A 20,440-nucleotide genomic window follows, 5' to 3' on the forward strand; every position below is an offset into this window, starting at 1 on the left:
GCTCCTGCTTCCATAGGCATTCGGTAAGGGGGTGAAGTGTCCTTTTCTTGGTCTGTTTTGCCCTGTCGGACAATGTTTTGATGTGCTGTACAGATCAGGGACGCGACTCCTTTCAGGTACAGAAGCAGGAATTGACACAGGCACCCATGATGGGGGCGGGGGTGGGGGGTTGGTGTGTTTGTGGGGAGAACAGGAGAACCAACCCAGGCAGCCACAACCACACAATTCAATTTCATTCTGACCAGCAGCAAAGCAAAAAGTTCTGCACAAGCTTTTTGGGCTCCCCAGAACGTCTTTCCTTCAGCCTGGATGTTACAAAAACCAGAGATACTTCCACAATAAAGGAGGACCTGAGGGCTGAGCCCAGATTGGGTGCTGTGCTGTGAGGGTGTGGAGCGTGCATGTTGCAGGAAGTGTGTGTGACAAGGAAGGAGCAGGCAGGGATTGGCTGCCGTTCCTGCACTGCAGGGGTTGGACTCTATGACCTTGGAAGTTCCTTCCAACTCTAAAATTCTGTGATTGCCCTAGAAGGGCTGGCTTTGCTGGGGTAGGGGGTGAGCACGTTTTCTACGTTCAAGGGATTGGGAGCTCTTACAATCATCAGTCAGCAACGCTCCTAGCAGCCAGCAGGGGGCAGGATTGTGCTACTCTGGAGAAACTAGGCGAGCTGCCAGCTGCCTGAGGTCAAGTTTCTGGTTTCCGGAATGCAGCAGCAGCAGCAGTGAAGAAGGTTCCCCCTTCCTCCCCCCTCCTCTTCTACTCAGTGCCAGCTAGAGGCTGATGGGAGTTGTAGTCTGAAACAGCTGGAGAGTCCCAGGGTGGGAGAAGTGACTTCTCTGCAGTTTTGGGAAGCGGCCCTACACAGTCAGACCATCTAGCCCAGTGTTGCTTACACTGACTGGCAGTATCTCAGGCCCAGAAGGCTCTTTTCAGCCCTGCCTCAAGATGCCAGGGGTTCAGACCCGGCCCTAACCACAGGCAGAAATGCCACTTAGCAACTTATTCCTTAGAAACACTTAAAGGTGCCGCCGCCTTCTCCCCAGCCATCCAGAGCTGTCCTGGATTCAAGTGTGCGCCCACTTGCAGCCTGCTTCTCCTGTAAAAATCCTTCCCTTTCGCACGCAAAGTGGGGCGCTCTGCTGCTCAGCCCTGCTCCTTGTCCCTTCCCCTCCCTGCTCAGGCCTCTACGCTGAGGGGTGTCCGAATAGGGACCAGTCCTGCATCCCTTCTGCCCAAGACCCTTCTTGATTGTCTGTGGTGTGCAGTGGTTAGAGTGCCAAGCTAGGACCTGGGAGAGACCAGGGTTTGAATCCCCACTGCGCCATGAAGCTCTCCAAGTGCCGCTGCCTTTCAGCCTAATCTACCTCACAGGGTTGTGGGAATTAATGAGTGGGAACCACGTGCATCACCTTGAACCCCTTGGAGGGAAAGGCGAGATTGCAATACAATCGAAAAATTCTGGCCCCTCCATTAACTCCTCTTCAGCCCCCTCTGAATAGGTATGCCTGGCATTTCCCAAAAGAATAACACTTGCAGATTGGCAAATTGGGACCCCAGTCTCTCCCCCCCCCCCTGCTTGGGACAGCACTCTGCCTCAAATCACTGTTTGCCTGCTGCTGCTGGGCCCCACTCCCTGGGTGGCTATTCCCCCCATTCTCGCTCACCTTGTTAGAAAATGAAAACCATCTCCATAGCAACCAGTCTTGTTGAAGAGTTAGTGGGGGCGAGGGGAGGGAAAGATGATGGGTAGCAGTGAAGAATCGCGGGTGTTAAAATCTGCAGGGCTTAAAGGGGTTGGGATGGGCCCAGTTCCTCTGCCGAACTTGACATTGGCTTCAGAGGCCGGTGGGAGAGGAGGAGATGTCTCCAACGTAGAGGTCCGTTGGCATCAGTCCTGGGAACGGGGTGCTGTTTGTGCCCAGTCTCCCTGGCAATGTTGCAAAACACTTCACAGAAGAATGAGGAAAGAGAAGGGGAAGCGGTGCTTGGCCTGAGGCCCCTTCGGCTCTCTTGCATAACCCATCCCAAGGGCTTTCAGTGGCCTGCCTCCAATGCTCCCACAGGGACTAGAATCTTGCTTCCCTTCATGGAAGGAAAAGTACAGAACAGTACCGTAGCGCTGCTCTGTTCTGCCTTGATCAGACCCCGCCTGGAGTCCTGTGTCCAGTTCTGGACACCACAGTTTTAAGGAGTACCAAGCTGGAAGGTGTGCAGAGGACGATCAAGGGCCTGGAAAACCAAGCCTTATGGGAATTGGGGATGTTTAGTCTGGAGGAGACTCCGAGGGGATAGGATAGCCATCTTCAAAAATCTGAAGGGTTGCCACACAGAAGGTGGAGGAGCAAGCTTGTTTAGTGCTGCCCCAGAAGGTAGCACCCAGACGTACTGGATTCAAATGACAAGAAAGCAGATTCCAACTAAACATTAGGATGAACTTTCTGGCTGTTTTGACAGTGGAACAGACTGCCTTGGGAGGTGGTGGGCTCTCCTTCACTGGAGAATTTTGAACAGAGCTCCAGTGGCCATTTGTCAGGGATCCTGTAGCTGCGCTTCCTGCATTGCAGGGGGTTGAACTAGAAGACGCACAGAATCCCTTCCAACTCTACAACTCTGTGATCCTATGAATTCCACCTTGCCCCAGCCCCAGTCACTGGCAGGGAATGTCCAGGCAGTTCCCTAACCGCTCGCTTGTTTGTTTGCTTGCTTGCTTGCTTACAGGGGAAGAGGCTGTGAGGCAGTCCTCTCCATCCTAGAGGTTTGACTGCAATAGAATTTGTTTCTTATGGGGGAAACAGAAGCTTCAGAGTATCTGGCCGTGGGCTGAGGGCCGAGACTGAATAGGTTGCAGCCCAGAAGCACGCAAAGGGTTTTATTTTTTATTGAGGAGAATAAAAAGTCCAGACTCCTTCCCAGACTCCGCTGGATCCCAGACAGGCCCTACCTGCAGCTCCCACCCATTCTGGCTGAGTGCCAGTGTGCCCCCCTCAGCCCCACAGTGGGCTCAGGACCCCTGTGGGTTCATGTGGGCCTGGGGGGGGGGGGAACAACCCTGCAGGGCAGAATCTGCTCCTTCCCCCACAGAAACCCAGGCTCCGCTACCTGGGTGGCCCCTGACTGCCCAGGTGTGTGCGTCTCAATCTGTGAATGCACAGAGAGAAAGACGTTTGCATATTAAGAGATGCACCTGTGTGCCTGGGAAGGGATGCGCTGGGGTTCCTTCATCCCACCCGGTTCTCACCTGAGCTTTGTGATGTGCCACAAATGGGGTGGGGGTGGTCTGAGCTCAAAGCTTCCCTTGGCTGTAAGGTTACGGCACCAGCCACTGCCTCCCACCCACTCCAGCCTGGGATCAACTCCTGCCACTGTCCACTTTGGGTGTCTCTGCACCTCCCAGGTGTCCCTCCCAGCCGGAGCAAAGGGAATCAGATGGAAGACTGGCCCATTCCTATGGCAGGGCCAACCTCGGGAGCATTGCTGCGTTCCTACACACTCCTTCGTTGATCTCTGGGTGTCCCAAGATGTTCCTGGTCTTCCTCCCTGGTCCCAGAAGGCTGTGGCTCCCCTCCCTGCTATTTCTCGACAGTGGGAAGGATAGTCCTCCTTTGGGGCAGGCAACAAGTGTGGCAATGTTGCTGGATCCCACCGGGCCCCCGCTCTGCAGTGTGCTTGCCGTTAGCTAATACAGCCTGGGATCTCCCCTCCTTCAGTTGGGTGCCCATCCAGATTCGCCCAACGGAGGACGTCCTCCGGGCAAGCTCAAGGGTTGGCGGGGGGCGCCGGCGCTTGCCCCCGTTCTTCCGCCTTCTGCAGAGTGGCCTGCACGGTGTCAATGAGGTGCTGCAGACCAATCAGGTAGCCGTCCTCGTGGTTCCCAGGGGCCCAGGCCACGCTGTGCTGCAAGGGGAGGTTTTCCGGGGCGGGTAGTGTCTTGCCAAAGTCAATCATCCAGACACTGGCTTGGCCTTTCCGGTCGTGGAGGAAGAGCAGGGAGCTCCCAATCACCTGAGAGGTGTAAAAAGTAGTGCTTTTTAGGAACCTTGGGCAGGCGGCTCAGAGGGACAGCAACAGAGCAAGGGTTTTGCCCCTCTGGTCTGGCTGACCATTCTGAACGTCCCAGGATGCCACCTGTAAATCCATTTTCTACAAGATTATCTTGGGCTCTGTTGCCTTCAGGCAGGGTGGGTTTCCTCTGGGCATATGCAAAGCACCTTTCCCTTCCCCTCTCAGCTAAGATGAGAGTCAAAAAGCAACAAATTCTGCCCTGTAACAGCCTCTCCTCCTAGAGTTGCAGATTAAAAATTATATACTGTGCATCACAAGATCTCATGCCAGTTCACAGAATAAACTACAAGATAAAAACAAGTAAATAATGCAAGATAAAAACACAAGGAAATAAAACAATCAACCACAAAACTATAGCTCCCTGCTAAAAAGCCTATTCTTCCCTGAAATCAATAGGGCTAAATTAAAATGCTTTAAAAATCAAACTAAATAAAAACAATGGTAAACCAAACAAGTCTGGCTTGAAATCAGCGATAGACTTGAGTACTAGAGTTGCTTCTTTCATAAGATCTTTGTTCAGGTTTTCATCTCAGCCCTTGTTGGTTTGTTGGAGGAGGGGAGGCTGCTCCTTTAGGGTTAACCCCCCCACACACACACACTACTTCTGCAAACCAAACCTCCCCTTGGTGTTTCGGTGGCCTGCCTTGGCCTGATTCCTGCCGGCACTCCCCACATGCGTTTGCGCTGGGAGTGTGAGCCAAGAACTCCTCTCATTTTACAAGCCGCAGGGCAGCCCTGGAGGTGCTCAGACTCTTAAGATGTACCTTCCTGGATCGAACGCAACGGCTTTGGCAAGGTGACAGGAAAGGAGGGCGCCAAGGAAGCAGTCGTTCCCTCAGGCTCGGTTTTAGGAGCTGGAAATGTGAAGGGCCTGTTCTTGGCAATTGCGGCTAAAGTCGGTTTAAGAGCTACATCTGTGGCAGGGTTGGGGTGCCAAAAGCACCTGAAAAGAGCTTGCTGGATCAGGCCATCTGGGACCCACCATCCTGTTCTCATAGTGGCCACGCAGATGCACTGATGGGAAACCCACAAACAGGATTTGAGATCAAGAGCAATTCTCCCCTCTCATGGTCTGCAGCAACTGCGATTCAGAAGCATAGCCTGTGAATTTGGCCAATCCCCTTTTAAAGCCATCACTCCCTCCTGTGGGAGTGAGTTCCATAGTTTAACGCTGTTCTGCGTAAAGAAGGACTTTCTTTGACCTGCCCAGAATCCCCTGACATTCAGCTTCACCTCCTATCCAGGCAGTCTAGTGTTATGTTGCGTGTCACCTTGTCTAATTCCTCTACTCCTCTTTTTAAAGCTGTTTAGGTTGGTGGCTTTCCGGACTCCGGACAAGCAGGGCCTTTTGCTCAGGGGTGATGGGAGTTGTAGTCCGGCTGCGTCTCAGAGGCCACCGGTTCCCCAATCCCACCCTAGAGAGTGCCTGCTGAGGGAGAAGGAAGCAAGAAGCCACAGGAAGGAGAGTGGCCACAGGTCCTGTCCATATCTTCACACTGAGCCGCAAAACAACTTGTCCCACAACTGGGGAGAGTCCCTCGCTTATGGGAGGGGGGATCCTTTTGTCATATTCTGCACCCCCCTTTCCTCTCCAGAGGCTTCCCCCTAGAAGGGTGAAGGGAGGATCCCATAGGCTTAGGGTTTGTTGTTAGTATAAGAATAAATGGGAACAATAAAAATAACAATCTATTTTTGGTGTTTGTGAATTTATACCCTGCTTTTCTACATGAGCAGGCACACTCGAAATCCAAAGAGGACCAAAAAAGAAAAAAGGAAGAAGCCTAAAAATAAAGTATAACAAACTAGCCCAGTCACAGCTAAAGACAAACCCTCAGGTCCTAAGCCAACAACCGTTTGGAAGTGCAGGAGAGAGACACACTTGCAGGGCCTTTTTCTCCTCTGCCTCCCATTCCTGAGAACCAATGTTTAGAATGGTGGACTAGGACCTAGGGGAGACCAGGGTTCGAATCCCGCCTCAGCCACCATGAAGCTTTGGGCCAGTCCCTGCCTCTTAGCCTAACCTACCTCACAGGGTGGTTGTGGGGATTAAATGGGGGGCAGAAACCATGTATGCCATCATGAGCTCCTGGGAGATAAAGGTGGGATTTAAATAAATACAATGAACAAACCATTTATCCTGCCCGCCTTAACCTCCCCCCTCCCTGAGAGCCTCACCTCGTGGGTCTTGAAAAAGGCAGACTCCTCCAGTGCCTGGCGCATGCTCTCCAAGCGGGCTGCGTATGTGCTCTGCAAGGCAAGAGGGAGCATTGAGGCTTTGGATGGGACCCCCCCATCAAGGCCAAGCCCGCCCCCCATATACACCTGTGCCCCTTGCTAGGAGAGGCAGGTCATGGAAGCCTTGGCTAAGCCAACAGGTGGCATGGAATTCAAGGGCAGAAATAGAACAGGGACCTGTCTAACTTTAAACGTGTTTCTGCTACATGGGCTGCTTTTTCAGTCCCAGGGTCATATTTTCTCACGGGCAAACTTCTTTTTAAGAAAATATATATTTTTATTCATACTTATCAAAAGATATGCAAAGTTCATACCAATAGTATCTTTTTATAATACACCATAAATATAGTACAGTCGTACCTTGGATCCTGAACGCCCTGGAACTCAGATGTTTTGGCTCCCAAACAAAGTTATTTTTCCAGTTTGCAAACTTTCTTTTGGAACCCAAATGCCCGATGGGGCTTTCGCGGCTTCTGATTGGCTGCAGGAACTTCCTGCAGCCAATCAGAAGCCGCGATTTGGTTTTCGAACATTTTGGAAGTTGAACGGATTTCCGGAACGGATTCTGTTTGACTTCCAAGGTAAGACTGTATTCACACGTTAGCATCCAACTATTGTATTTTCTATAAGCCAATATTTTCCCCATCTTCAAATCCAGATATTACAAGTTTATTTTCTCTTTCACACAAGAAGAGGATCCCAATGAATGTCAGTAATGATTTTTCTCTCACTGAACATGTTAACTTTGCCATCTCAGCTAAGTCCTTGTGGGCTGACTTCTGAGGGCCACACGTGAACAATAGGCGGGGCTGGGGGCAAAAAGTGGGAGCGGCAAGAGCTGTGATGCCTACCTTGGTATGGCAGGCTACATTCCCACCACACAGAAGCCAGATGTTTCAAAACACGGGAGAGATTGGTCCCACACCCCCATCCCGCATGACTGGGCCACAGCTCTCCCAATGAGAAATCTCCATTCCTCTCATTGGAACTCAACTTTGGTGCTGTTGAATTATGGGGCGGGGGTGTTGTTGTGAAGTGCTAAACCTGTCAAGTTTATACTTCACTGCTTGAAAAGCACCAGAAGTATGCTGGTGGGCAACATTCCTGTGAATATCTGGCGAAGTTCTGTTTCAGGTTGAGAATGAGCAGTCCAGGTACAGAGAACGAGGTGGGAGGGGGACCCAGTGGCTGAGATTTCGCCCCCTGCTCCCACTGTGTCCCCCCCAACCAATCTCACCAGAACATCAAGGCGGGCCTTGGTGAACATCAGGAAAGTATCCACAATCTGCTCCTTGGTGCGAGTCTGCTTGAAATCCCTCCGCACGGCTCCCCCCTCGATCTGTGGAGACAGAGATTGGGGTGGGGGTGTTCTCATATTCATAATAATAATAATAATAATAATAATAATAATAATAATTTGAATTCAGTCTGATCTTTAGTTCCCTTTTCTTTCCTCCCCTTCCCCTTTTATGAAGATTACCTGCTCTGAGACCCCACAGCTAATTCTACCCCAGCCTCCTCGCTGGCCCAAGTAGGACCAATTCAGCCAACTAGCCCTGGTGATTACCTAAGGCTTATTTCCCCTAAATTGATTTCTGCATTTTGAATTTTATTGTTATTCATGTTTTTATACTGTATTTTATGCTGCTTTTACAATTAAGTGTTTTAAATTTGTTGTTAGCTGCCCTGAGCCCGGTCTTTGAACCGGGAAGGGCGGGGTATAAATAAAAATAATTTCTATTATTATTATTATTATTATTATCATCATCATCATCATCTTGGGACCAGCTGGATAGCTCAGCTGGTTAGTGTGGGGTGCTGATAATGCCAAGGTTGCAGGTTCAATCCCCGTACGGGACAGCTGCATATTCCTGCATTTCTGGGCAGGAATTACTGCCTCCCCGTTTCTCTACCTCCTGCTCAGCTGTCGCCGCCACTCACCGTGACGCCCTCGATGCGGAAGCCCAGGGAGGCGCTGGAGCTGATCCCCTCCCGCCACTGCATGTACCGCGGCTTGGTGACGCCGCCCTGGCTGTGCTCCTGGGCGGTGGGGGCCTGCGGGTCGACTTTCACCATCTTCTGGTACAGGTCACGCCGTGCCGCTGGCCGCTGCTGCGCCTCCGACAGCTCATCCTCCAGGTACGTCCTGGGCAGAAACAGGAGGTGTTCAAGGAAGGCAGCACTGCTTCCAAAAAACCAGTTGCTGGAAACCACCAGAGGGGAGAGGGTTCTCCTGCTGGGCTCCTGCTTGCAGACTTCCCCAAATGAACATCTGGCCAGCCAATGTGAGAACAGGGTGCTGGACTGGATCTTCTCATTTTCTTAAGGAGTGCTAGAGCTGGACAAGGAGGGGGGGACTGGCTGCTATGGGGGGGTCAGGGGAAGGGAAAGTGTTTTGTTTGCAGAAGGCCCCAGGGGCAATCCCTGGTGGTGTCTCTAGGTAGGGCAGAGAAAAGGCCTTTCCTGAAACCCTGGGGAACCACTGCTGCCAGTCAGTGCAGGCAATACTGAGCTAGATGGGCCCAAGGTTCTGACTCAGTACAAGGCAGATCCATCTGGGATGTCTGGTTAGTGATTCACCCACACGCTAGCTCTGCAGTCTCCCACATCTGGCTGCTATTATAGGCAAGCCTGCATCACCAAAAAAAATCCCCACTTATACAACTGACAGATGCGAAACACAGACCACTGCTGGGGACCCTGCTACAGCCTCTGATTCCACCTTGCTGACACTGACCTGCATTGCAGGAGGTTGGACTAGATGGCCCTCAGGGTCCCTTAAACTCTATGATTCTATGAGCTTACCCATTCCTGCCTTGCTAGCCTCTTTCCATCTAACTGACTCCAGCTACGAAAACGGAGGCTGGCAAAGAAGTCAGAGACCACCCTGGTTGCAAGGCCTTCAGGACCTGCTTCACAGGATGCCTCCAGGCTCTTGGGGTGGGGGGGTATTGCTTAGAGGGTTGTTGTTTTTTGTAAGGGTTGATATTTAATTCTGGCGATGTTTAATTTTGCCATTATTATTATTATTATTATTATTATTTGCATCTTTCGATCTGATTGTGACTTGTATGGGGATTGTTTTAATTCTGCATCATACGTTTCAATGTGTTTTTATTTACTGCTTCTGGCTGCTTTCACGCAGAACGTTTCGGAACCCAAACACCGAAAACTTGGAAGTAAATGCTTCCGTTTCCGAATGCACCTCGGAAGTCAAATGTGTGTTTTTCAATTTTCTCAGTGGAATTTGCCGGCCGCCCTTTGCGCCTTGGTTTTCAAATGTTTCGGAAGTCGAACGGTCTTCGGGAACGGATTACGTACCACTGTATATGCATGCTAAAACTCTGCTCAAGGCGACTTACGACTGTGGAAAAGCGCCATGCAAACTGACCTTTCGTGATGACCTTTGCTTAGTGGTGAAGATGGTCCTGGGATAAATCTTCTTCTCCATCCCAAGGCCACCTTCAGTGCCTGTGGGACTTCTACCTCCCCTCACCCCCTCCTGTCTCACCTGAGATGAAGGAGCCTCCTATGCCCACCCCCTCCCCCCAGAAAGGTGCTGCTCTCACCGGGTGCCCATCTTGCAGTCCATGATGCTTGGCATGTCGAGGCCACACAACAGGTCGTCCATCTGGATGTAGCGTTCGCCCCCCACCTCCACCACCCCGTGGTAGGCGGGCACGAAGGGGCGCAGGACGTCGGCCATCAGCTCTGCCAGACAGGCGTCTTCCACGGAGCTGAACTTCTTCAGAATCTGGCCTCCTTCGCTGGGCTTGAAATTCCCTGGGGGGGAAAGAACAAGGATGGTCAGAAGAAATGGAGGGAGGGGAAGGAAGAATAGTAAAAGACCTGTAGAGGCTGGATCGAGCCAAAGAGCGTGTGTGTGTGTGTGTGTGTGTGTGTGTGTGTGTGCGCACACCATCCAGTCCAGCATTATGGCCGGATACACCAACTGGAATCCAGAACCCGAGTGCAACAGCAACACTCCCCTGATTTGTGTTTTTCGGCAACTGGCAATGGTAGACACATCTTCTGCAACCCTGGAGGGAGTCCACAATTGCCCTCCTGCTTGCAGAAAAGCAAAAAAAGTGGCCCATCTATTGCACGCATCTATTACCATTTGCGCAGCACATTGTTAATCTATGGAACTCGCTCCCACAGGAGGCAGCGCTGTGACCGCCAGCCTAGATGGCTTTGAAAAAGGACTGGATGATTCATGGAGGAGAGGGGTATCTGCCTCCACAGGTGGAGACAGTAAATGCTTCTGAACACCAGTTGCTGGAAGCCACCGGAGGGGAGAGGGCTCTTGTGTTCGGGTCCTACTTGTGGGTTTCCCACAAGCATCTGGTTGGCCACTGTGAGAACAGGAGGCTGGACTAAAGATGGGCTCTTGGTTTCATCCAGCAGGGCTCTTCTTAGGTTCTTTACCTCCATGAATTTGCCCTGTCCTCTTTTAAACCCATCCAAGTTGGTGAAACTAAAACAAAGTACTTAAGTTTGCCCAAGAGCCCCACGGAAGCCCTGGCTTGTCCTGGGGAGGCAGAAATAAACTGCGGAGAAGGGAAAGGGCTGCCTGCTGCATCCTCGGATCCAGTGGCTTCTTCTAAGCTGCAGTGGGGGAGGTCCCCCTGGCCCTGATTCCTTTGCAACTGCTGCCTTGGGCACCTCCACTCCTGGACCTGGCTTGCAACACGCCCCCGCCCCCGGTCCTGTAGTGGTACCTTCGTGGCCGGCCAGCTGGACCCAAGAGCTGCGTCTCCGCAAGGACCAATGCACCATCGTGAAGAAAGTCTTCCAGGACTTGGTCTAGGAAATATACCAAGACAGGGACCGTTACGAGACGATGGGGGAACATAGGAAGTTGCACAGACTCAGGGTGTCAGGCGGGGGGGGGGCTTTATATTTATTTACTTCTTAATTTACTTCATAAAATGTATGCACCTCTTGATTGTAGAGAACTGCAAAGCGGTTTATGGAAAAAAGATAAAACAGCAAAACGATCACCAAAATTAGCAAGAAGACATCAGGAAACTTAAATAACAATAGGTTAAAATTCACATCAGCTTTCTAAACATCTGGGTAAGCTTGCCTATACAAAAATTTTTTTAGAAGACACCGAAAAGAGTGAAGGCACCTTCCTGATCTCCATCAGCAGGGAGTTCCAAAGTGTAGGTCCTGCCTCACTAGAAGATTGAATTCTTACCACTGCAGAATAGGTATTATGTGGCCCCTGTAACAGAGCCAGTTCTGCAGATCGAAGGAGTCGAGTGGGCGCATACGGAGTCAGGCAGTCTTGTAGGTAAACCGATTACTATTAATTAAATTTGTATACCACTGTTCACCTGAAGATCACAGGGCAGTTAACAATGTAATAATACAAAATGAGAACACAAAAGACATTAAGAAAAACAAGAACAAAAAACGAAGCTCAGTTGGTTAGAACATGGTGCTGATAATGGCAAGGTTGCAGGTTCAATACCCATAAGACAGAGGTTTTCAACCTTTTTGAGTCCACGCAGCTCCCTTAGCCAACTACATTCTTTTCTGCGGAACACCTGTGGGGCTCAGGAGCCCAGTTATGTCACCCCTTGACTGCAGAGCAGGCAGCCTCTCACCCTTTTTCAAACACCCTCCCTTGTGGAGGGTTCCCTCAGCCTCCTCTCCTCTCCCCTCTCCTTGGGAGTCCTCTGGGCAGCTGCTGCTGCCACCCCTGGTCTCTGAACACCATTCGCCTGGGGAGCTTATAGCCAGGGCTGCAGACAAACAGCTGTGCAAGCCTTTGGGAGGCAGAGACGAGAGAGGGCATGAGAGGAGGGAGGGAAGGAAAGAGGGACAGAGGCCAGTGTTGCCCGTGGCACCCCTGGCCATCATTCAAGGCATCCCAGGGCTGCCTTGAACACTGGTTGAAAACCACTGCTGCATAGTCTTGGGGTTGGAGTAGATGATCCTCAGGGCCCCTTCCAACTCTAATCCTGTGGTTCTATACCCCACAACACACAGCTCAGCTGGCAGAGCGTGAGACCCCTAGAAACACATTGAACATGGCCAGTTAGCAAATGAACAACCAGTGCGGCTCTCTGCCCTACCTGTGTTCCTACCTACCCAGAGATGTCAGGGGGCATTGAACCTGGGACCTTCTGCAGGCCAAGCAGGTGCCCTGTCCACTGAGCTACAGTCTCTCCATGACATAGGATCCTGCCTCACCCCGAGACACCAAGTCAGACCACTCATTCCTTTAGCTCAGGACTGTTTCTACTGATGGGCAGAGCAACTGCTGGGGTCTCAGGCAGGGACAGGCTCAGCCCTGCCTGCTAGCAGGGATTGGCCATAGGACTCTCCGTGTGCAAAGGTCCTTCCCCAGCATTTGGGGGGTCTGTGCAGCCCACGTCCCCGCAGGTAGCAGCAGTTCAGAAGCCAGGGAGCCTCACATTTCCAGGCTTCGGAAAACGTCCAGGAATCATTTAATTACTTGTTGCATTTCTATCCCAGCTTCCCCCCCCCCCCTACGAGGAGCTCAAAATGGTGTGCATTGTTCTCCCCCTCCTGACATTCAGCCCCGACAACAACCCTGCGAGGTAGGTCACTGCTGAGAGGCAGTGACTGGCCCAAGGTCACCCGTGAGCCTCGTGGCCAAGCAGGGATTTGACCCCTCCCAGGCCTGAGTCCTTGTTTAATTCCCACAACAACCTGCAAAGTAGGTGTGGCTGGGAGGCAGAAACTGGACCAAGGTTAACTCAGCCTCAGCGAAGCCATGCCATTGGTGGTGGTGGGGAGCCTGCATCACACTCCCCTGCCCCACCCCTCAGTTCATTCATCACCACCTGCACCCCCAGAAGCCAACAAGGCTGAACCCTGACGCTGGACCTGCTCAGGACTGGCCCTGAGACGCAGCCCAGGAAACAAGAGAGGCAGAGAAGAGGTTTTTTTCCTGGGACCCAGCAAAGACAAGCCGAGAGAGAAGAGGCCTGCCAAGCAGAGGAGGAGGTTTGTCAAGTCTCCCCTCCCCCTTTCTTCTCTCCATTCATCAGCATTTCTAACCACAGCCAGAGGAAACCCGTCTTGGAGGAAGCAGCCGGAGGACTCAGCGTTGAAAAGAGGAAGGGAAAGGCCTTTGTCGGGGGAGAGAGCAATTTGCTTAGCAACGGGAAATCTCAGCCGAGCCGCTGCTGTGCAAGGAGAGAGGTGTGCTCCGACTTGCACGGGGCTGGTTGTGCAAGGAGGAAGGGCGCCTGAGCTCGTGGCACGTGCAAACAGCTCGCCTCGCACACCCAACTGCTCTGCACGGCAACCACCACAGAACCCTGCTGAGGCCTCTGCTGCTGTTGCACCAGAAGAGCTTTGTCGACCTGCACAAGAGCAAACCAGCTGGGCTGGCAGCAGAACCACAACATCCTGCCAGGGGCTGTGAGTTTGTAGAGGACGGTCCTCTACCTTCAACTGGAGGCTCACCCCAGCACAGTCATGCTTTCCAGCCCCCTCCAGCCAGGCCTCCCAGCTTGCACATTTGCTGGGGGCATCCTCGGGTCAGCCTGACTCGGTGGCTCTGACGGGGATTTGACACCCGCCAGAGAGAGGTCCTGATCCTCCTTGCAACAGAATCCCTGGAAATGCAAGATCTCTGGCCAGGGATCTCTAATGATCCAGGACCACAAAGCAAACGTTCTTTGGGGTCCTCTTGCAAGGGTGCTCCCTTCTTCACACGAACAGACTTAATAAATAAATATTACTCTTCAATCTGCTTATATTCTTCCTTCCTTCCTTCCTTCCTTCCTTCCTTCCTTCCTTCCTTCCTTCCTTCCTTCCTCCCAAGGTGGGATTCAAGGCGGCTTACAGCGTTTGAACACGTCAGTAATTAAAACACAGCAATAAAGACTAGTTAAAAGCAACCATCAAAATACCAGAAAACATTTAGAACCAGAAATTAAAAAGCAGTTTGTCCTGACAGCAGCCCAGTGATCAGTCAAGCCTGCAACTTAGTTTTCACAGGCCTGTCTGAATAAAATGGTTTTATTCTGCCAGTGGAAGGAAGACAAGGAGGGAGCCAGTCCAACCTCTTCTGAGAGGGAATCCCACAATTTGGGAGCAGCTGGAGTAAAGTCTCTGTCTCTCTCTCTTGGGTCACCACCAACTGATGTTGAAGGAACCAAGAGAAGGTGCTCACTCAAGGCTCTCAGCACCTGGGCAGGTTTGTACAGGGAGATGTGACCCTTCAGGCTGCCTGGGCCCAAGCCATATATATAAACAATTTCATAATTCTAAAGCTCTCCTTGATGCCACAGCCCTGTTAGCGGGGATAAGTGAGTGAAGTGAGTGAAGCACAGGGGACGGTGCTGCCCCAAATTTGGTACAAGAGTCGGGAAGGTAAAGAGGAGCAGCAAAAGTCCCCTGGATGAGAACCAAGGTGGGGTGGTCTGAGGTGAAGGGTGCCAGGTGTGAAAGATGAGGCCCACATTGCCCATCCCTCCCCTGTGGGGGGAGGGGGTTGTAGGATGGAGGCTGTGAATGCAATCAGGGCGAAAGGCTCCAACCCTATGCTCTGCACCAGCAGAGAGGAAGTTCGCTATGGAACCGCTTTTTCAAGCTGACTGTAGCTCTGACTCATCTGTAGTCGTGCCTGGAAGTCCTGCGACATGCCTTTGTGCTTCATCCTTTTCATGCCTCCTACACTGTTTCCCCCCCCCCTTCATATCAGCAATATTATGGATGACGACAACCTTCCTGCATTTTATAGAGCAGCACTGCACTTTGCCTGACTGCTATACTAATATCTTGGGAGGTCACAGTGGGAAATGTTTCCTCATTTTGCAGCATGTGGAGTAGCAATGTGCCCGGGCAGTGATAGCTAGTGGGGTGGTCTGGCAATGAGTTCAGTCAGGTCAGGTTAAGAGAAGAGGCACTGGATGCATCAAGGCCATTGCACAACCCCCTGACCCCCGTCAGCCTTTGGATCTTGGGTGACCAGGCCAGTCAGCACCCACCCACCCTAGTCTGCTGTGCTGTTCTTAAATGCCAGGTTGGTCCTGAAAAGTTGGTTGTTATTATTATTAATATACTCATCTGAGTCTTTGTCCTCCTCCATTATGGCAGATACTTTCCCGCCTTTGGGAACCTTCATATTGCCTTTGGTCATGTCAGTATTTGAGGCCTCTTCTGAAGCCTCAGACAGAGCTCCATCTATTTCTTGCTGAAGATCTAACCTTGCAGATTTGCTTTTTGGTTCCTGTATTCCCTGGTGAGGCTGTATAATACTTTTTGTTTATATGTCAATAGGATCCACTCTGCTTCATTTTTGTCCCGGGGCGATGGGAGACACAGAATTATGCCACCATTTACAGACCCTCCAAGTGTCCCTATTTTTAAATTAAGTTTATAATAAAGCAACCCAGTCAGGGTATAAATAGCAAAATTATTATTATTATTATGGAATAGAATGTCCCAATTTTCATCAGAGAAATGTTGGAGGGTATGCATTAAGCTTTCCAGCTAACTACACAAATCCCAGTAATTATTATTATTAGCGACTTCTTCTTTTTTTACAAAAAATAACTTAAAGCAAAATACAATAAAAAATGACATCTATTAAAACCAGCATAAAACTTCAGGTAAAATCTTACTTTGCCATGGGTTCAGTGGTACAGCCCCTGCTTTGCATGTAGAAGGCCCCAGGCTTAGGGCTGAGAAGGACATTTCCCTCTCAAGTTCTAGAGAGCCACAGCAAGCCAGCCCATTGACTGTTCTGAAATCGCTGGGCCTTGAGGCTGGGCTCTCTGCCTCCTTGGGGGGGGGGCACGATTCCCCTCCCTCCCCTGCTGCCTTTACCCCAACTGCCCCCTCCCTCACCTCACCTTCCGCAGCACCCGCTTCTTCCCCAGGGGGCTCCTTTCCTCAGCATCGCTGAAGACGTCGTCCGACTCCTGGGAGGACCCTCCCAGCGAGGAACAGGTCGATGAGCCCGAGACAGAGCGGTCAAAAGGGACGGGGGCTTCCTGGCTTCCAGGAAGGGGCTTCTGGCTGGGCCCCGCTCCGGCAACCTCACAGGGAGGCGTGGCTGGCGGCCCTTGCAGGCCATTGCTGCTGGGGGAGGCACCCAAGGGTGGCGATTCCGCCCTCCCTTGGGGGGGATCCCTTCCCCTGCCGCACACCGAGGCTTCTGATTCTGAGGGGGGGCCCAGAGGCGTATTGGGGGCCTCCCAGTGGTCTGGTTCAGCGGCAGCAGGTGGAGGAGGGATGCATTCCAGGCTGCGATAGCCTTCCATGAGGATGGCCAGGCCCCACTTGAGTCCGCTGGGGAAAGTTGCCTGCTGAGATGAGCTGGAAGTGACGCTACTCAGGCATGGCTTCATCCACAGCTTTCTGCAAGGAAACAAAGAGTGTGTGTTACTGGAGCAGGGCAAGCTGGAAGGGCAAGAAAAGCAGCTTGCGTGACCATCCAAGTTATGCTCTGGTCGCCTCGCCTCAAAACGGGTATCGCACAGTTGGAAGAGGTCTAGGAAAGGGCAACAGCATAATCGAGGCGGGGGTGTGTGGAGCGAGTTTCCTATGCAGTGTTGGGGACTTTTTCGTTCAGAGAAAAGGTGAGTAAGAGTTTGATGAAAGTTTATAAAAAAATTATGCATGGCATGGAGGAAGTGGACCATGGAGAAAAGCTTCTCCCCCGTAACAAATCCTGGACATCCGTTGAAGCTGAACATCGCAAGAGCTAGGATGTATAAAAGAAAGTCCTTCACGCAGTGCAAAGTTGAACTATGCAAAATGTGGAAGAGAGGTCTTATCAGTTCATGGAAGAGAGGTCTTATCAATGGCTACTAGTTCATTGGCTAGTGAGTTCACAGGCTCCTTCTCTAAGGGCAGCACATGGGCATTCTGCCAAAGTCCTTTATTGGTGGACACTAGTAGTTTCCAGAGATTTGTGGGAGGGTTTTTTCGGGGGGGGGGGGAGGGATGTATTTCCTGGCAAGTACAGTCATACCTCGAGGTACAGACACTTCAGGTTGCGTTTTTTCGGGTTACGGACCCTGCAGTACCGGAACGGGTTACTTCCAGGTTTTGAGGGTCACGCAAGCGCAGAAGTGCCAAATCACAACCCGCGTGTGCACAGACGCGCTACTGCAGGTTGCAAACGTGCATCCCGCATGGATCACGTTCACAACCCAAGCGTCCACTGTATAGGATTGTTCCTCCCAGCAATGCTTGAATTACAGGTGGAAAACTATTTAGCTCCTGCTTTTACTGTACTATGTCCCACACTTACTAAAATTTGGGGGGGAATGTGGACTATATAAACAAGACACTACAGAAAAAAATTATCAACATTTTCAGAGGTGAATATTCTTTTGAACTATATACCCATTGTATGGAAATTGACAAAGGGACAGCGAAAACAGGGACAGCCCTAATGGTGACCAAGAGACTGTTGTTGATGTACTGGAGGAAGAGAGATACAATTCCCCTTAATTGTGGCAATATTGGCAACATATGAACAGAAAGCTTATAGACACAGACTTTCTTTGGATAAATCCAAATGATATTTGGAATGAGTTTAGGCAGAATGTATTAGGGTATTGATAACTATGTGTGTATTAGGACAATAAGATTATACACATCTGTATACTCATGTATGGAAATGTAGCTGAGTATTTTTTCCTCTTTTTCATTCTCATTCAGATTTTTTCTTTTCTTTTCTTTCTTTTTGTCCCTCTGTCTTCTTATAAATGAAATGCTTCTATTAAAATATTAATTTTAAAAAAAACTTGGCTCCCGGGGCTGATATTTGGTGGGAAATTGGGAAGTGGGTTCAGGAAGTAATGCTCATGAGCTTCATTATGGGATATCGGTCTCACCGCATCCCATTTGAGCACTTTTTTTGGTTTAAAAAAAGCAACATGACTTGCACCATACCACCTTTGAAGATGGGGCTATAGCTGGGAAGTTGAGCCCAGGCTTAAAGGTAAAGGTAAAGGGACCCCTGACCATTAGGTCCAGTCGTGGCCGACTCGGGGGTTGCGGTGCTCATCACGCTTTATTGGCCAAGGGAGCCGGTGTACAGCTTCCGGGTCATGTGGCCAGCATGACTAAGCCGCTTCTGGCGAACCAGAGCAGCGCACAGAAACGCCATTTACCTTCCCATCAGAGCGGTACCTATTTATCTACTTGCACTTTGACGTGCTTTCGAATCGCTATGTTGGCAGGAGCAGGGACTGAGCAACGGGAGCTCACCCTGTCGCAGGGATTCGAACCGCCAGCCTTCCGATCGGCAAGTCCTAGGCTCTGTGGTTTAACCCACAGCACCACCCGTGGCATACAAAACCGATGAGGATGCTAGTCCTCAGTGTTCTGAACAGGGTGCTGATTTGAACTCCTTGCCTGGTTCACATGCAGAAGGGTCCCAGGGTCCATGCCCAACAGCTTCTTCTAGGTAGGGCTGGGAAATTTTCCCTTCCTGAAACCCTGGAGAGCCACTGTCAGTCAGTGCAGACAACACTGGCCTAGATGTACCAAGGGTCTGGCTCAGTCTAAGGCAGCTTCCTCTGTCCTATAGAAATCAGCCCTTCATTCTGGACCATGAGGACTGTGGCCTTGGTTTCTTTTTAGGGAAAGGCCATTTGCTTAGTGGCCATCATCACACACGCATCACACGCAGAATTATCCCAAACTCAATCCCGGGCATAGGATCACAGAAAACTACTTTATACTAAGTCAGACCATTGTTCCACCTAGGCCAGTGCAGTTGACACTGACTGGCAGCTGCATTCCAGGGTTTCAGCTGGGAGCCCAATCTGGAGACTAAACCCTAAAATACAACAAATAAATACAAAGCTAGGTGGGGAAATGGTACCTGATATATTTTTTTTGGGGGGGAGCACAGCCCCCACTTCAGCCCCCTCCTACCGCCCCCATAATAGACTGCACAGAGCTAGATGGGCTGAGCTTTTGATTCAGTATAAAGCAGGCTTCCTGTGTTAACTACATGTCATAGCTGCAGAGTGTGTGTGTGTGGGGGGGGAAATATAGACCCCAAAGTGCCCTGCAGCTTTTTGACAGGGGTGGGGACGGGTTCCCTTCTTCTGATCTATCAGTCCCATTATCCATTCCCATTCCCATCAAATTTAAAGTAGGGGAAGGGTGATCAGGGGTCAAGCGCCTCCAGAAGCCACCCGCTCCCCCCCCCGCCCCCTTCTCCTTGGTCCCCCAAACTGGAAGTGCAGTTGTCGCTGGCAGCTACTGGATAGCGAGGCAAAGGCACTCTGCACAGCCTCAGAGGCGCTCTCTTCCTGCTCCAGACACACCTTGGACTTTAGCAATAGATTCTGGTCCCTGAAAGCCTACTCCCGACTCACCCGCCCGCCTATCAGCAAGGGAAATGATGTCACCCAAGGGAAGGGAGACCCCACCCGCCACCCTGAGAAAGGCACGCTGCTACCACCCACCCCACCCAAGCTCCATAAAACCTAGCGTAGCTCCCGGAGAACTGAGTGCCCCAAGTCCGGATCGCTAAACTGGGGCAGAGTTGCACCTTCTCCTTCCATAACTGGCAGGCTGGGGGGGGGGTGCTTTCTTTTTCTGCGTTCCCCTCCCCCCAATGGTGGCTTTGGGGGCTCAGTGAGTCTTCCTGGCTAAGCCGCAGCCTCTGCTCTAACCGCTAGACACCACTCCCCTCTTCCTTTGCCCGCTGCCCTGTTCTCACCTGGAGAGCGCGGGATGCGCTACGGAGCGCCCCTCTTAGCCCTTCCCATCCCAGCCCCGCCGCGGATCTGCCTGGCCGGACACGAAGAGGCGGGGAGATAAACGGGGCCGGGTTTGGGGAGCGGGGAGGGGGGAGGGGGCGGAGGGATAGCTGACGAAGGCGCCCCCCAAGAGAAAAGCTTGTCTCGTGCTGCCCTCTGCTGGCCACTGGCGAGACTGCACCCCGTCGCGCAGAAGAAGGGGAAAGCGTCGCCTTGGGCATGTGCAGAGTGCCATAGCTTCACGGCACAGCAGTCATTCTTGTTTTTGTTTTTGTTTTTAAAATTGACAGATAAACAAAAAAGGTGCAAACATAACAAAGAGAGAGAGAAAACCCCCAAAGATTCAGAGATTTGAACTATCAAGTGTCACGAGCTTGGAAGGACACACGTCAAAAGATCCAGCGCAGCTCCAGAGGGAT

General features: G+C 51.4%; 1 protein-coding gene across 1 annotated transcript; it reads right to left on the reverse strand.

Moving 5' to 3' along the window:
• Positions 1-2,856: 2,856 nt before the first annotated feature.
• On the reverse strand, positions 2,857-20,107 carry LOC308575464 (inositol-trisphosphate 3-kinase B-like). The gene is made up of 8 exons (XM_081174170.1): positions 19,982-20,107; positions 16,143-16,650; positions 11,019-11,103; positions 9,867-10,080; positions 8,239-8,443; positions 7,535-7,636; positions 6,238-6,309; positions 2,857-4,002 (listed from the first exon to the last, which is right to left on the reverse strand). Exons 2-8 carry the CDS (start codon positions 16,638-16,640, stop codon positions 3,757-3,759), a joined length of 1,422 nt encoding a protein of 473 aa, XP_081030296.1. The 5' UTR covers positions 16,641-16,650; positions 19,982-20,107; the 3' UTR covers positions 2,857-3,756.
• Positions 20,108-20,440: the final 333 nt, after the last annotated feature.

This window comes from Podarcis bocagei, assembly GCF_964188305.1.
Source record: "Podarcis bocagei genome assembly, chromosome: 16".
Taxonomy (NCBI): domain Eukaryota; kingdom Metazoa; phylum Chordata; class Lepidosauria; order Squamata; family Lacertidae; genus Podarcis; species Podarcis bocagei.

Excerpts from the sequence above, each read along its gene's own strand:
- LOC308575464 (XM_081174170.1), bottom strand. The coding sequence starts at position 16,640 with ATGAAGCCATGCCTGAGTAGCGTCACTTCCAGCTCATCTCAGCAGGCA. Across the intron at positions 11,104-16,142 it reads AGAAGCGGGTGCTGCGGAAG|ACCAAGTCCTGGAAGACTTT; the intron begins GTGAGGTGAGGG and ends TATATTTCCTAG. Across the intron at positions 4,003-6,237 it reads CCTTTTTCAAGACCCACGAG|GTGATTGGGAGCTCCCTGCT; the intron begins GTGAGGCTCTCA and ends TACACCTCTCAG.